The sequence below is a fragment of the Phoenix dactylifera genome, chromosome 9 (genome assembly GCF_009389715.1).
Source record: "Phoenix dactylifera cultivar Barhee BC4 chromosome 9, palm_55x_up_171113_PBpolish2nd_filt_p, whole genome shotgun sequence".
In the NCBI taxonomy this organism is placed as follows: Eukaryota; Viridiplantae; Streptophyta; class Magnoliopsida; order Arecales; family Arecaceae; genus Phoenix; species Phoenix dactylifera.
Window position 1 is genome coordinate 17792707 of NC_052400.1, and position 17638 is coordinate 17810344.

A 17638-nucleotide genomic window follows, 5' to 3' on the forward strand; every position below is an offset into this window, starting at 1 on the left:
GGACTACCCATCTGTCTGTGGATGAAAAGCTGTACTGAAGCTAAGAGTGGTTCCCAAAGCTTTGTGCAAACTGCCCCAGAAATGAGCCACAAATCGGGAGTCTCTGTCAGACACTATAGATACTGGAACTCCATGCAGCCGTACGATCTGCTCAATGTACAACTCTGCAAATCTCTCTAGTGTCATCCCAGTCTTAAATGCTAGGAAATGTGCTGATTTGGTCAATCTGTCTACAATCACCCAGACTGAATCATTACCTCTGAGGGTACGAGGTAACCCTGACACAAAATCCATAGTGATATGTTCCCACTTCCACTCTGGGATCGGAAGAGGCTGAAGCATACCAGCTGGTCTCTGATGCTCAATCTTAACTTGCTGACGAGTTAAGCATTGAGATACAAACTGGGCAATCTCCCTATACATTTTTGTACTACCAGGATGCACTGTATATCCCGTACTGTGAGCCTCCTCCATAATTTCCTTCTTCAGACTAAGATCATCTGGAACACAAACTCTGCCAATGAACCTCAATGAGCCATCCTCATGTATATGGAAATCAGGCCGAGATCCAGACTCAACATCTTTCTTGATCTTCTGGAGCCGAGAGTCATCCACTTACGCTGCCTTAATTCTGTCAATGAGTGTAGGCTGGACTCGCAAGTTTGCCAACTTCAGGGTAGCATCCTGCAGATATATCTCTATTTCTGCCCTCCTCAGATCCTCCAGGATATTTCTCTGAGTAGTAATCAAGGCTGCAACATTTCCTGAAGATTTTCTACTTAGAGCATCTGCTACCACATTTGCCTTCCCAGGGTGATAATGTATAGATAAATCATAATCCTTCAGTAATTCCAGCCACCTTCTCTGTCTCATGTTCAGCTCCTTCTGAGTGAAAAGATATTTCAGACTTTTATGATCAGTGAATACCTGGCAAGTCTCTCCATAAAGATAATGTCTCCAGATCTTTAAGGCAAAAACCACAGCTGCAAGCTCAAGATCATGAGTGGGATAATTCTCTTCATAGGGCTTAAGTTGTCGGGAGGCATAAGCAATAACCTTTTCATTTTGCATTAACACACAACCCAAACCCTTCTTGGAAGCATCACTGTAAATGGTAAAATCAGTACCGGTAACTGGTAGGGTCAGAATAGGTGCTGATACTAGACGATGTTTCAATTCCTTGAAGCTCTTCTCACACTGATCCGACCATTCAAACTTCACTCCTTTGCGAGTGAGTCGAGTCAGGGGTCCGGCAATACTAGAGAAGCCCTCCACAAACCTTCTGTAATAACTGGCTAGTCCAAGGAAGCTGCGAATCTCAGACAAATTACTCGGTCTGCTCCAATCAACCACAGCTTCAATCTTCTTTGGGTCAACCATAATTCCTTCCTTAGAGATAACATGCCCCAAAAATATCATCCTGTCCAACCAAAATTCACATTTCTTTAATTTACCATACAACTGATTCTGCCTCAGAGTCTCCAAAACAATCTTCAAGTGGTGCTCATGCTCTGCCTGACTCCTTGAATATATCAGAATATCATCAATAAATACTATCACAAATTTATCCAGAAAAGGCTTAAACACTCTGTTCATCAGGTCCATAAATGTTGCTGGTGCATTAGTCAAACCAAAAGGCATCACAAGGAACTTATAATGTCCATACCCGGTACGGAAAGCAGTCTTGGCTATGTCAGACTCCTTTATTCTCAGCTGATGATATCCAGATCGAAGATCAATTTTGGAAAATACCTGAGCACCCTGAAGTTGGTCAAATAAATCATCGATCCGGGGTAGAGGGTACCTATTCTTAATAGTCACCTTATTGATTTCCCGATAATCAATACACAGTCTAATACTACCATCTTTCTTTCTCACAAATAATACTGGGGCACCCCAAGGAGAGACACTAGGTCGAATGAAACCCAGATCCAGTAGCTCCTGTAATTGGTCCTTCAGCTCCTTTAGTTCAGCAGGGGTCATTCTATAAGGAGCTTTAGACAAAGGTGCAGTACCAGGGATTATATCAATAGCAAACTCGACATCTCTATCAGGAGGTAAACCAGGCAGATCATCAGGAAAGATATCAGGGTACTCACTGACTACTGGTATATCCTCAATTCTCTGTTCAGACTGTTCAGAATCTGCAATTGCGGCCATAAAGATGGGAAACTCCTTTCTAAGAGATCTTATGCCCTGTATAGCAGACACTACCTGAGAAGAGACACCCCAGTCATCACCCATAAAACTGAATTCATCAATACCCGGGATCCGAAAGGTCACCCTCTTCAGAAAACAGTCTATGGTAGCGTGGTATGCAGCCAACCAATCCATACCCAAGATTACATCAAAATCATGCAGATTCATAACAATCAAATTAGCTCTCAAATCTCTACCCTCAACTAGTACTGGACAGGAAATGCAGATCTGACTAACTGTCATTGTACCCCCAGCTGGAGTACTAATGCATAATTCCCTCTCTAATGAAGAGTAGTGTAAATCGCACTTATGCACATATGAAGATGAGATAAAAGAATGCGTAGCACCAGAATCAAATAACACATAAGCATAAGTGGAAGATACCAACAGTGTACCTGTCACTACTGTGTTGGATGCCTGAGCATCCTGCTGAGTCAGCGCATAAACTCGTCCCTGGGTACGAGATCCTCCTCCCCTTTGCTGCCTGGGGACAGCTGACTGGGTAGCCTGTACTGGAGTGAAGGAAGTCTGTCGTTGAGGAGCTACAGAACTCGGTGGCCTCTGCGCAGATCTAGTACGAGGACAACTGGAAATCCTGTGACCCGGCTGACCACACCCGAAACAAACTCCAGAAACAGTCTGAGTCTGAGGGCACTCAGCTATCCGGTGGCCCTGCTGACCACACCTGAAACATGCCCCAATACCAGGCCGTGTCTGAAGACACTCAACAGCTCTATGTCCAGTCTGGCCACACCTGAAGCACACTCCTGATATCCCCCTGTGATCCGGTGCAGTCCTCCCATGTGGAACTCGCTGCCCTGCTCCTGGACGGAACTGCATAGGTCGGCGCAGATGCCGCTCACCGTCAGAATCAAAGTCCCTGGTCCTCTTCGACTTCCCTTTATGAGCATCCTGTGTCTCCTTCCAGATGATCTCCATATTTTTAGCTCTGTCAACTAGGTCATCATAATCAGTCGAGTGAACAGCAGCTAAACCCTGATGCAGGCGAGGCCTCAGTCCTTCCTCAAATCTACTCATCTTAGATTTAGGGTCTTGGACAAGTGATGGTGCAAAACGGGACAACCGATCAAACTCAGCCTCATAGTCCTCCACAGTCATACTCCCCTGAGAGAGGCTCAGAAACTCCCTCTCCAGCTCCCTGATACGACTGGAAGGGAAATATTTGGAGTAGAAGGCCATGCGGAATCCCGGCCAGGTCACAGATCCTGCATCCTGCATTATGGTCCTCTCCACAGACTCCCACCAATGATGAGCCCGGTCCTGAAGCATATAGGTGGCAAATCTGATCTTTTCCTCCTCAGTACAACCCATGGCCCTGAAGGCCTTCTCCATCTCATCTATCCAACATTCGACCTCTTGGGGATCGGTAGTTCCCTTGAAGGCCGGAGGAGCCAACTTCCTGAACTCTGCTATACTCCTCCCCTGATCTGAAGAACTAGCAGAGGGAAATAGCTGCTGTGGTCCCCTCTGCTGCCGAACTAACCCAACAACCTCTCTGATCAGCTCCACCACCTGGGTCGGTCCTCTTATCCTGCTCTCCTGGCCATGATCTGGTCCATCCAGTACTGTCTGATCAGTCTCGTCCTCCTGGACTCTCTCAGTCGGATTAGAAGTGGCTGGATCACTCCCGATAGTCTCGATCAGGCGGCGAGGTGCCACACGTGCACCGCGGGGCGGCATGCTGATACATACACAAATAACACAACATCAGGGTTAGATCCATCCACTGTAAGATTTTCTACCCCACTATCATTTCTTCACATGTGTCCCTATATTCCTAAGTTTTTTTTTTTTTTCTGAATAACACATCATTAGTGTTAGAATTTATGTTGGTCAGGGTGCATGTAAATGAGGGCCACCTGTTTTTGCACTATATACCTCACGTAACTTGGCAACTTGCTGCAGCCTCGAGAGTATTTATCCTCGAGACCTGTTTTGAGGCGCGGACCCATACTGAGCTCACGGGGAGGCCTGGCATATGATCTGATTTAATATGATTTAAAACTTTGGCTGCTTTCATTAGATTAGGAAGGAAATTTAGTAACCACCTATAAATCTGTAACACCGTCCTTAGTAGAGTTTGTTTCATCTGACTTCCGATATAATGATTTTTTTTTCCTATTTGTGTGTTCTATATAAATAAGTTCACTATTTGTAAAGATCTTTTTGATTACCCTGCTTATTACCGTTCACTTTTGTGACCACAATTTTCAGTCTTTGAGAATACAATATTTGAATTTGTTCATATATACAGGGAAGATAGATAGATACTCTCTGGAGTTAGCTAAACAGTATAGCCGTTCAGGTCAGACGGTTTTTAAAGATTTAAACGTTTAGCGGGTTCAGGATAAATTCCTCATTCTTGTACTGATCATGTCTCATGATGTCTCGTAAAGCTTGAATCCTTTACGATGCCTAAGTATCGTATTTCATGCCATCTTTTTGACATATCATCGGAGTCTAGCAGTAGCGTATTTCTATGCGGATGAATGGATGGTATTCTTTGCTGCGTTCTCTCTTTCTCTCTGTCTCTCTGAGTGAGGTCACGCTTATCACGCAGAGGTACCGTACGTTGTCTTGAGTGTGCTTCGCCGACGAAGGCCCACTGAGACGGGTCTTGAGTGTGCTTTCTTTGGTGTTTCTTTTTCTCCCTACTCCTTTTCATCAGGTCAAGCATTACATAAATAAGTTATACAAAATTCCATGGATCAGCTATAGTAAATTTGCCTGTGAGTCAATCCTCCGCTGATTGGTAGGCAAGGAAAAGCTTGGAAGCTCTTGAATCTCGTCTATGGAGATCGGTGGTGCCAAGTTTCTGTAAGAGAGTAATATATCTATTTCTCTGCTTGGAGCTCTTGGTGGCAAACTTGTGCATACTTTGTGAATGGATCATGAATCAATTCATTATTCCATGATTGTCAAAGAATATGATAGCTGCAGATTCATAGGTCTGCAAATGAAATATATCTAAGTAGATGAGTGATTTTTTAATAATAATTCGAAGGCACATATGCTGCAGCAAAACATACATGACTTGTAGACTCTCTCTCTCTCTCTCTCTCTCTCTCTCTCTCTCTCTCAATCAAGGGAGATTTTTGGGATTTCTTGTCCATCTCATGTCAATTTAATTGGTTGGGAAGCAGTTCACAGTTCATGTCCCTGGCTTAAGAGCAAATGCAACTTAAAGCTGGAGGCAAGTCAAAAAATTATGCACGTCTCTACACCTAGGGAAGAGGATCACGCCCGTGAACAGTTCTCCACATGGCACGCCCTCTCATTAATTGGTGGCGGCATTGGGTTCAGCACCTTGGGCATAGGTTTAGTCTATACGTGCAATTATTGCATATATATATATATATATATATATATATATATATATATAAATCCAGGTCAAGGTAAGGCTCAATTCGCATGGTATGTGCCGCGATCTCATTGGTACCGATACTGAAGTAGCTGGTTGCTGGAGATATTTTAAGCCCTGCGTGGACAACATTGGATGGTCGAAGCCATCACTTTTTCTAACTTGGATTAAAAAAGAAAGGAGAAAAGAAAACAAGGTGACGTGATCTCACCCTTGAGATGATCCCCAGTAGCTTGCTGCTTTAGATGTGCCAGGTGATTTTTTATTATATAATGACCAGTGGGTGATAACTCGATACTTGCTGTAAGAAAACATCATCATCATCATCATCATCATCATCATCATCAAAATAAAAAAATAATAAAAATATTTTCTGTTTGATTAGATTTTTGAAAAAAAATAAAAAATAGCATTCCAATAAAAATAAAATTTTTATATTTTATGAGAAAGAAAAATCTATACGGAACATGAAAAACCTATTTTTCTATAAGTCGGAAATTAGGATTTTTTATTTCTTTAACAATATTTTTAAGCTATCAAAATTCATAGATAATTTTTTTTATTAAGAGTATAATAGATATTCATACAACTTTTTTAATAAATTAAATGCTCAACCAAGCATAAGCCACTTTGAAAAGTGTTACTTTTTCATGATCAACCAAACATGCAAAAACTATTTTTCAGGCATCATATTTTTAAAAATCATCTATCTAAGAAAAATATTTGGGTAAAGAAAAAAAAAATCCATAAATGAAACGAGTGCTTAGAAGTGGAAGTAAAGTGTTGAAAAATAATGCGCGAACACAATGCTGAATATAACATGCATGAAACAAATTATAAGTGCATGAAAAGATTTTGATAAATTTAATGCATCAAAATTCTGAGAAATTTAAAAATACCCTAATCCTAAGGAATTTTCACTAGATAGTGCTAGGTTCTCTATTTTTTTTTATTTTCTTTCTTTTGTTAGCCATGTTTCCTAGTGGTGTCTCTTGTGTCTTTATGTAAACTTCAGTAAACTTCCAAACAATTCTTGTTGGTACTGATCAGTTGTTTGCTTATGATTTTTTTTCTTCCAGAGTCAATAGGCTGTTTGATTTGTATATCTATAAACATTTATAATAATCACCGTAGAGATGGATCGAAGAAGAATGCAGGCATCATGTAGAGTTGGTTGGATCGAAGAATAGCCTTAAGCCAATCGATCACCATTTCGGAGTCACTCTTAAGCCAGAGAACATGCACAGGGTATTCTTTAATTTACTGCAATATCTACACTCATCCAGGCAGCTCTCAACTGATGTTGTTAACTGATGCTGAGAAAAAGCTAAATGTAGAGATGTTACTGTGTGATTATTTCAGACCCATGCAGTTGGAAGCAACTTGGAGTAGATATCTTTTATTCATAAAATTCTCTTGGGTTCACCACAGGTCAAATTTCATGTTGCATTATTGGATAGGCCAAAAAATGTCGCATTATTATATCTATATGCACTACAGCAAAAATTAGTTTTCCGACTCTTTTCTGCTGATGCAAAAAAGAAACGTCGGTAATTTTGTGAGCACGCAAAAATCTACCAATGCTTTTTAGTAGCATCGGCGGAGATGAAACTAAGAAGACATCTGAGCCACAATAACTACAAGTTATAACATACTCAGCGAGGGTCTTGCCTAGGTTATGCCTAGTCTCTCTACCCCCTTCGATCCAAACAACCACGAACACATTACTACAACATTTACGCTATATTTTTTTGATGTAATGCAACATTTACACCATGTAGATGCTTTGAATGCTTTCCTGAAACCGTGACAGCGTATCGCAAGATAATTGGCATGTCCTTACCTTTTTGATATAGCAAAGATCATGAGATTCATGTACCATCTCCATATATAATTGCCTCCTACTTTCAGCAAATAATTTCACTTAAACATTACCTCAGATCATTGAGCATTGAAGGCACGTCTATACTTTTCTCACTATGGTTTGATTATGGTTTACAACTGCTGACACAACCACATCTAGTTAGCCTTGCCATAGTTCAGCACAGGCTACATTTTTTTGGCTATCGAAAAGCTCATATTTTGCAATATGATATGCTTCAAAATCGAAAATTCCTTGCAGGAACTTGCTTTACTCAACTCAATTTAGAGATTATCTACGCTTGACTGCACCTGACCATCCATCCAAACTAACTATAGCCCAACCACAGCCAGCAGCGAACCTAATTAGTCACACCAACCTAGGGTAGGGTTAGGTCTGGTTCATTTTTAATTTGCATCTTAATATGATTTTGTGTTATAAACCTACACTATACTTTACTCCAACCAAACCTAATATTTATCACATAAAGTTGATGATGCTAAACCCAACCAAAAGTATCGCATCTAGTTTGGATTTCTAAGTCAAGCACGTGAGCACAAGCATCCCATTAATGCCACCCACGGGGAGAAAAATCCAAAGAAAAGAAAAAAAAAACAATCAAGATACCCACATGATAAATGAATTGATTAGTGCCCCCGGAAACAAAGGCGGACAGAGAGTTATGTCTCTATGTAACCTCTCTTATCTTCTCTGGCTTCTAAAGACCTTTTTGATCCCCGACTAAATCTGGCCTTTGGGACAGTCTTGGATTATTCTATATAATTAGTTGCATTTGGAAGAACTGGACCCATGTCCTGTATTATTTTAATGCTTTATTGCGCTGTGTCCAACTGAAGAATCTCTGAGCGAGGGCTCCTCAGGTATTATATAAAACCCTTTGCTTCAGAAGCCTAAATGTAATTAGCTATTTTTAAATGTTACCCTGGTCATTCCCCATGTCTCAAAAGATCTTTAGTTTGAAGCTCATGGGCCCTTGGGCGCATTAGGCTTAAGAGCAATATAGAGGGAAGAAAGGCAACGGGAGTGGGCGACCTAGACCCTGAAAACTGGGTCTCTGCAGGGCTTGAACCCTTTAAGAGTTTATTTTTTTGGGGTAAAAAAAGGCATTCACATAGCTCTTACATGGGTACAGCCAACCAAGTTAGAAGAAATAAAATGATACAAGGAAAGTGAGATCTCCACTATACTAGTCTAAATGATCTCACTAGAGTGCCGAGCAACATAGGAGGCGACCCAATCAGCAGCTCTGTTCGCCTCCCGATACACATGTGCTGCCTGAAAGGAACTCATCCTTCGGACCAATCTACGAGTCTCTCGAATCAGTGGGTGGCTATTCCCATATCGATCCACACCCCGAATCCAATCGATAACAGTGGAGGAATCCCTCTCGAGGAAGCAAAGGGTACAGGCTTTCGCTCTTAGCTTTATTAATCCACCCCTTACAAAAGGTTTCATGCAGAGGGGAGAGAGTTTGTGTGCTGCACGTCTGCGGTCTCATGGTGCGGATCCAGTGGACTCTGGAACGCATGCTAGGAGATTTTTTGTTTCTTTTTTGGGGAACACCACAAATTAATATACCTCATGTCTTTTAACTTTTTCAGTTGTTAGAACATGGCTGACCATTCTTAACAACTAAACTCAAACAGTTATATATAATGTTTATATCTTCAAGCTACTTGTTCTACCCTTTTTTTTTGAGAGAGAGAAAGATGGGGCAAAGACTATTTGATAAATTTTTTTATATGTTTAAGCAATATTTGGTATCTTCAAGCAGTTTGTTTTATGTATATCAGCTACATAATCATGCTCCATCAGGAGTAGGAGGGATAAATTAAGCTAGGCTTAAGAAACTTTAAATCGATACCACTAGCCTCGATTAAACAACAATAATAATGCAACTCCGGCAATCATTTTATTGTTACACGAAAGCTTTACATCAAACACTTGGAAAACCACATCCAAATGTAAGATCTCATGCAACTGCTACCCTACTGGTTTACGTTGCAACTATACGTGCCTGCAAGTAATTACATGATGGAACGATATCTTTTTCGCTATTTTTATGTTTCCAAACTAACGCTACTTGAGGGAATACGTTTGTCAACACAAATCTTGCAATGCTTTCATTGGAAAAAATAATTAAAAAAAGATTAAAAACACAAATCTCGTAATGTGTTGCTAGAGAAGTGGGCCAGATAGATACTTGTGATGGGAAACCAGGAGAGGCAACTAGCTGGCCTGTTTGATTAGCCAAAAAAAAAAAAAAAAATGTCTGAGGGCGGCATGCTCCATGCACTACTCTTTTAGCAGGTCAGATACGAATGAGCTCAATATGTTTGCTTGGAATGACATCTCCTTGCACTACTACGCAGCTGCGACATATTTAATCAGGTCAAACCATTTGCATCGTTTGATGGGAAGAAAAAAGAAAAACTAGGATCGGTTTGACAAAAATGATTATTCTCAGTATGACTTTCCCAGTCCATGCAGTGTTTAATCCTATTCTTATTTGCAAGAGAAGAAGTGACCTGATTTTGAGTGCCTTGATCCGCTTAAAAAACTTAAAACAACGTGGGGCAAGATAGTTCTGATGTAGATCTGTATATTCTAAGCCCTACATATCCAAAAAAGATAAGATGGAAGTCCCGGTGTTTCAACTATATTGACCCAAACTCTGTTGTATATTATCATTATTATTGTTGTTGTTGTTATCACCATGATTTGAATTTTATTTCTTTCTGAAGCTTTGGAATCTTGAATGATTAAGATAAGAGGACTTACTTGTGGGATTGTATCAAATGGAATTTATTGATTCGTTTCGAAAGGTTTTATGGACTTAGGGAGTCACATCTATGATAGAATGCAGTTCTATTTTTGACACTAAAGATTTACCCTTCTCCCTTCGTTGTGAATCACATTCACCTTTTGAGGTTCCCACACAATCAGTAGGATTCCAACCGAATGGAGTATCTTTAAGTAGAACTCGAACCTAATTTCAGTCTATCTGACTAGAAGGTATTCTTTCTCTTCCAAGGTCAGTCCTTTAAGAAGTCTATTGGCAAACTTAGGTGATGGCGTGGAGTCTTAGAAGAAATTAAGGGAGCCTCCCCCCGCAATAGTACAATGGATGTGACTCTAGAGTTACCAAGTTCAGATTAGTTAATGTTTAAATGTTTGGATGCAACAACAAAATATTATTTGTAACTTGTTGGTTAACCGGTCGCATTTTATTCATAAAATAGGTTAGATTGGTATAATTCTGGATATGGCAAAATCATTCTACTCGATCTACTTATGTCTGGATTGAGAAATTCTATGGTTCAAATTTTTAGTATTCTCTTTTAGACATTCTATTTAAGCACCAACCATTTTGTTTTTATACTTCTAGATTGGATGGCCAATAAAACTCAAAGGAATTGCTTTTCTACTTCACTGCACAAAAGAAAGAAAATAAAACTATGCAACTATAAATATGGCGCTAAATTAGGTCTGTATAAATATATTATTGCAATAACCCGGAATCTCAACTAAAAAGACCAGTTAAAAGGTGTCATTTAGGTTATTTGGTTCATTATCCAAAATCTACGTAATATATAGCTGACATGAGACTATACAATGCATGTATTAGTCCTCATATATTTTTTCTACTTAAGTTCTAGTATTTTTGTCGAACTAAGTCTTCTAATTTATATAGGTTATGGGCTGAATCTATTTTGATTTTATTTATAATTTATAATTTTATTCAAGAAATTAGCTGGAGGATGCTATTTGTACTTTTTGTTTCTATATAAATCGAACTACCTCTGCGCTTGCAATCTCTCCCGGAAGCAGTTTGGTTGTAACTTGGCAGAACCTTCTTAGATGACATGAAAAATTCAACCAGCCAGATGGTGGGACATGTCATTAATGCACGTCTTTTTCTCCCCTCTCCAGACCAATTGAAGCCTTCCACGTCATCCCGGAAGGCTGTTTCCATGCGGGGCAAGTACGACAATAAGATGAGCCACAGCCGCGTTGGACGACAGAATCTAATCCACGGCTTCTCGGCAACCGGAAGCCACGTCACGCCCACATGCGGGCGACAGGTAAACTCGAGGAGAAGCCGTGCCGGAGTCCGACACGTGGCTTTAAGGAAGTGGCGACTGGGGTGGGAGGAGGGAAGGGCGTGACCGGCGGGTGTCGGGAGGATCCCACGGGTCTCGGGATGGCTACCGTACTTCCCGTCGCTATGCTTGCTTAGCTTCCCGTTCTTTATTTGATTTAGATAATATAATGTAATGAATACGTCTAAATTACTCTGTGATTCTGAACGATTTCACCTGACCATCTCTGTGTCTTGCACTTCTCCCTTCACATGACCCATGAAGGGAAAATAATCGATCAATAAAATAGTTAAAATCTAGTGTTATAACAACTTCTAGTCACCCAATTAGGTAGCATATCCTATCCTTTATATCCCGGGGATTTAAAAACGAAAAGAATAAGGCTGAAGAAAGTCTGGATGAAACTATGTGATCATTTTGGTTAAATAGTTTATTCAGAATTTTTTAGAAAAAGGTATATAAAAGATGTTTTCAGCTTCTCTAAAATCTCAAGAGAATACTTCCTTGTCATGTCTTATTTTGGTGCTAAACATTATTGTTTGGCAGAGTAAAACTAAGTAAATGCATTTTATTTAATTTTTTTAATTTATTCATAAACCGAAAAAAGCTCATGAAATGCAAATAAAAACCTCAGACAATGACCTAAACAGGAAAACTATGGATGTATCTGATTGGATGCCCCTTTTTTTTTCTCTTGCTTCTTTTTGGAGCAAAGGTGATTCAAATCAGTGTCCTTTCATAGAGGGCACAAAATGATACAAAAAATAAAGGGGGTGAAGAAAAGACTACCAAAAAGAAGAAAAGGGGTAAAGGGAAAGCGAAACAGAGCGAATCTGGCACCTCTAGTTTGGTAAGGTAACAGTTCTAGTAATCATTTTGATCTTTATTGCTGCATGAAAGTGTCATGCATGTGCTTAATGCAAACGGTAGGCTGGGAGCTTAGAGTATATATTTCTTGGTAGACCTTTGTACTTCCCAAATAAGGACACTTCATGTGTCCTACATAATATCTGGCTCAAATGATTCTTGTACCTACCTTTGTTTCATCTTGCAATCTTCGCTTACATTACAAGAGCAATTTTGGTCCATCCCTAGTGCACCATGAAAGCAACATGCGTTAATTTGCAAATTTGCAATTAGTAGGCTAATAGCTTACAAAATAATCTTGAGACCAATCATATCCAAATTATATCTTATAAACTTATTTTCAATGTCTTACAAGTACATATCCCTATTGTCCAATTCATTTTCTGTAATTACTTTTGTTTGAAGAGAACAGGGCACATGGATGGAAATTTATTCTTCAAATGGATCTCACCATCCATATATAGTAAACCTAAAGTTGCAAGATAGATACATATATAAATAAATTATAATCATTGAGTAATTCATAAATAAATTATATTTATTTTTCAACTACATATTGTATTTTTTTTCTTTTACCTTCTAGATAGTGCATGCAAAAATAAATGAGAGAACGCATACATTCTCTAACCAATGCAAAAGTACTTACAAGTAGACTTGTACGCATTGAACCTGTTATACACATATAAGTTTACTATCTAATTTCCTTTTTTTAAAAAAGAGAGATGAGCAAGCACCTATTTCCATTTCATAGAGAAAATAAAATAAAACACATTGAGACTTAAAAGTACAAAACCAATATACACATGGAGGCTTGAATGGCTATAATTACAAACTCACTTTTCTTGGCTACATTATTGACTAGAACATTTGATGGTGCTTAACTTTACCATATGTTTCATTCTGATTTTGTTGCAGCAACGAAAATTCTCTTATCTCAGCCTTGCTTCGCATGCCATCAGATAGACAAATATATGTCGGCCACCTTTGAAATTCCTTCTGGTTCTCTTGTTAATAGATTGTTTGAATCTTTTACTGCACAAGCAAGCTTGTTCTTTCATAGTTCTCATCACATCTTATGACAATGAGTAAGAATAAATTTTAGATAGTTCAACATGGAATATTTTTTCTGTAGAAATGATCAGAAAACCTTTTACAATTTTTTCTTAAAATTCACCCAAATTTTTTTCTTAAAAATATTCTAATTTCTATGCATACGTGCTGGGCTTACTCACATAAACTTGACCTTAGCTAATGGGTGAAGCCTGCAGCTTACTCTCCACGTACGTAGCTCTTCTCTTCTCTGGAAGATGTGATGCATGGCTCCATGCTAGCCGGAGCCACCACCTAATTAAAGCCATTGCCGCCCGTTCCAAGGGAAGGTAGTGTTGTCATTACCTGTCTCCTATTAATAGCACCCAGCAATGGCTGTGGCCGGAGCCGTCCGTACTCTTTCCCAAAACGTCCGTTATCCATCGAAATATATATAAAATAATATGATAGATAGGAGAGACGTGGCGAACTGAAGTACGCATAAAATATAAGCATTTACCAAAAGTTGAGGGATGGGTCCGAGTATCGAAGCAGAGCACGAGGACGTCCATAACTACTGCGACTGGCGAAGGCCAATTTCTCTTTATTCGGGGGAGCTATTGAAGTACTTTGCTATGGATTTTTCTATTGTTTACTTCGTTGGAATGCCCTTATTTCTAGAGGCATAGATATATTTTTCTTTCTAATTCGTTGCTCTTGGGATTTGATTTTTGGACATAAGGATCAGATCTATTAATGGATGCGGTCAAATCATCTGAAGGGCTTGAAAAGTTTTGATCAACCTACTGTAAAGGATGAAGTACCGACATCCTATGAGGAGATGCTAATCTATATATAAAAAAATACTTAGGTCAGATAGTGTTTTGGAAGATAAGTAGTGCATAATAATCTGAGATGCATAGCTGGTACTCGAGCCGTCTTTTATGAATGGAGAGTTCTTTTACTGCTAGGGTTTGATTTTTCAGAGTCCTAAGTCAAGTAAAAAACTATTTTTAGACTTTTTTTATTTAGCTCAATTTAGAAATATTAGTCTAACTGAAACTGGCCCTATTATACTACATGCCAGCCTGCAATTGGCAGATAGAGATTTAACCATATCATCATCCCTAAGCTAACTTATGCCTGGTTACATTTTGGTTCTCGAGGAAAGAAAGAGCCCCAAATCCAATCACATTACATTGTAAGTTGCTCCTCTTGCCTTTTGTTTCGCATAAACATATTCTTCTCTAGGTGTCATTAACATAGATTAAAGCTTGTATGATTGGTATAGCAAAAATATAAGAGCAAGGATGATGACTTGATTAGGTTTCTTCAAAACCGCAAACACTCTTTATCATTTCCTTGGTGCGTAGAATCCGATAGTGTTGATAATGCTTCGATGAATATAAATATTTTGTAGGATGGTTCTAATGGCTCATCGATCGGGTTGGTCAAGGTATGATGACTAGATTTTTACTCCAAATGGTCTCATCAGTTGCTTCTCTTTGGATCAATGTAAATTGTTCATCCAGGTGTACCATATCATTTCCCTAAATTGACGCTGCCAAAAGTGAGATGTATATAATTAAGATTCTCTTAATTACTAAATATTTCCTCCTCCACATAGTTATTGTCCTTGCTGGGCAATGCTTATGTCGCCCATGTCTAACATCTCCCCAAAAGTGGCATAAGTTACGATCATTAAGTATTTTTGAATAAAAGGTATGTGCAGGTTTTAGTTATAAGTTTATTATGCGTTATTTGATAATCACCAAAATCCTTTCTTTGGTCTTGTGTAGATCATTTCATTCCGCTTTCTTTACCTTGCTTCTACTATTTCAAGAGAGAGCTCCGAGCACTTGCACTGCTTGTGAGAGGAAGTTGATTCTTTTAATTAATTTATGATTCCATGTGTTTATAGGAGTTTTTTTTATTATTATCATTATTAGCTAAACTAATTCACGAGTGCACAGTTTCAGTCGGTGTAGCTACCTTATCTCTCTACTATGGAGTAGAAGTTGAGCAATATATTTACCTAATAATTAAATCATTGGGGACTCTTTTTCTTGAGAAATCTAAAGGGGAAAGTGTTTTTAAAGGATGAACTCATTTGTTGAAGCTTTTTGATAAATCAATTGAACCATGTACATTGTCCATTACTATCTGTAGCAGTGATAAAATCAAGAAAAACCACAATGTCCAGCACCATAATAGAGAAATTTAGTGTATAACTCCATTTTTATTATAAATTAAGCAACGAATTTTAATGATGTCCAAGTAGAAACTCCTACCATTAATATTTATGTCAATGATACCTGAACCTTACACAAACTGAATTTTCATTGCAGAAAATTCTATAATTAATATTGACCATGTCCGATTGGATATGTTCTTCTCATTTTTCTAATTATTTTCAAAATATAATATAATAATATAATAAATTATAATAAATATAAAATTTCAATAGTTAAACTTCTGTTGCATATAAGTAATAAACTTTAATACTTACTTAATATTTGATGCATATTAGACAATAAACTTTAATTAATGATGGTCAACACGTCAACTTCCATATCTACATAATGAATAAAGAACTCTATACAAGGTAAGTGGCTGAGTAGCAACTTCCATCATTAATATCTTCACGATCAATAAAGAATTTTGCATAAGTTGAGCCTCTATGTAGAAACAATCATTATAATGGATTCATAAGATATATATATATATATATATATATATATATATATATATATATATATATATATATATATATATAGCAGCATAAGATGGAAAAGAGGTGACACAAACCACGCTTCAGATTTAGATGATAAGGCTACAAGAAGGATCTTGCTTATTATAGAAGATAAATGAAGCCAAGCTGGACGATATGCACTTGCACGTGTGAACGCTGGACTCTGCTCGGTCGCACGAACCGAACACCAAGGATTCTCCTGTCACGATAAATTATTACGAGTGAAGGAGGGAGTGGGGTTTGTTGCTTAGTTGAAAAAAAGGCAAAAAAAAAAACATCTAGGGCCTGATGCGCCATTGACTTATCCTTAATGTGGCTCTTAGGGACTCGCCATGAACAGGCTTAAAATAAAAGGCCAAAACAAAAAAAGGGTGCTTGCAAGGACTGTCCCACTCGGAGCCGCAGGACATGGCCGCGGCCTTTGGGGTTCCTCCAAGACCCACCGATTTTGTCGAAATTGGTGATTTTCCCGACCTGTCCGTTGTGCCTGGTCGTCTGCATCGCCGCGCCTCGGCATCTTCATTTTATATTGCATGGGGTTTTGGTGTTTGATTTGCCTTCGTTTCTCCATGCTCCACTGGTCTTTTCCCTCCCACTTCCACTTGGGATCTAAATCCTACAAACCCAATCTTTTGTCCACACAATTTTTCATAGGTGGTACTGTCGAGCATATACAAGCTTCTTCTAATGAAAAAAAATATATGAAGAGATGTCCATGAGTCGAGGTCTCGAGTCATATGATTATATATTAGTTAATGGACTGGGATTGGACCTCCTGTTCCATTAATCTCTCTAATATTGGTCGTAATTTTCATATCTTTACTGATATCAAGATAATATAACTTCTAGGGTTATACTTTCCTCCAGTCCACCATCCCAAAGTGTTTTGCAAATCCCTAATCCATTATGCATCAATACATTCAACGTCTAGACTGTACGGAATGATTCCAAAAGTAAAATGGTCTTTGATATGTCTATGGTTGGGATTAGATTTAACTATGTGGTTCCACCTAACTTCTTGTAAACAATCGAGACTGGCTCTATTAAGCAATAAGCTAAGAAGTCCTGAGGCTAGTATGCCATGTTTTAGTTGGGAAAAGTGGATGCCATTATTGCAAATATCCAACAAATCAATTTGTAGGTTTACACTTTATCATTTAAAGAAAAAAAAAGTAGCCAAGCTTTTGGTGTCATAGGATCTGGAAGGATCAGATGTATGCAGTCTTACGCTTTATTTTTTGTTTGTTTGTCAAAAACCATTTATTTATTGTATAATTGGAGAGAACAAGTCATTATGATGGTGAGGTCATGTTGAGTTCCCTCGTCTTGTTAATTGGCTTAGTTAGATCTGGTAACTATTCCCAATAATCTCATAATAATCCTTGCTTATTTTAAGAATTATTCTTGTAGAAGAGCAAAATAAA

General features: G+C 38.5%; 1 protein-coding gene across 1 annotated transcript; it reads right to left on the reverse strand.

The window, feature by feature from the left end:
- Positions 1 to 419: 419 nt before the first annotated feature.
- LOC120112015 lies at positions 420 to 3900 on the reverse strand. The gene has a single exon (XM_039130594.1). It carries the CDS (start codon positions 3898 to 3900, stop codon positions 616 to 618), a length of 3285 nt encoding a protein of 1094 aa, XP_038986522.1. The 3' UTR covers positions 420 to 615.
- Between the last annotated feature and the right edge of the window lie 13738 nt (positions 3901 to 17638).

Bases quoted from the DNA above. Each gene is read 5' to 3' on its own strand.
- LOC120112015 (XM_039130594.1), bottom strand. From the start codon at position 3,900: ATGCCGCCCCGCGGTGCACGTGTGGCACCTCGCCGCCTGATCGAGACT.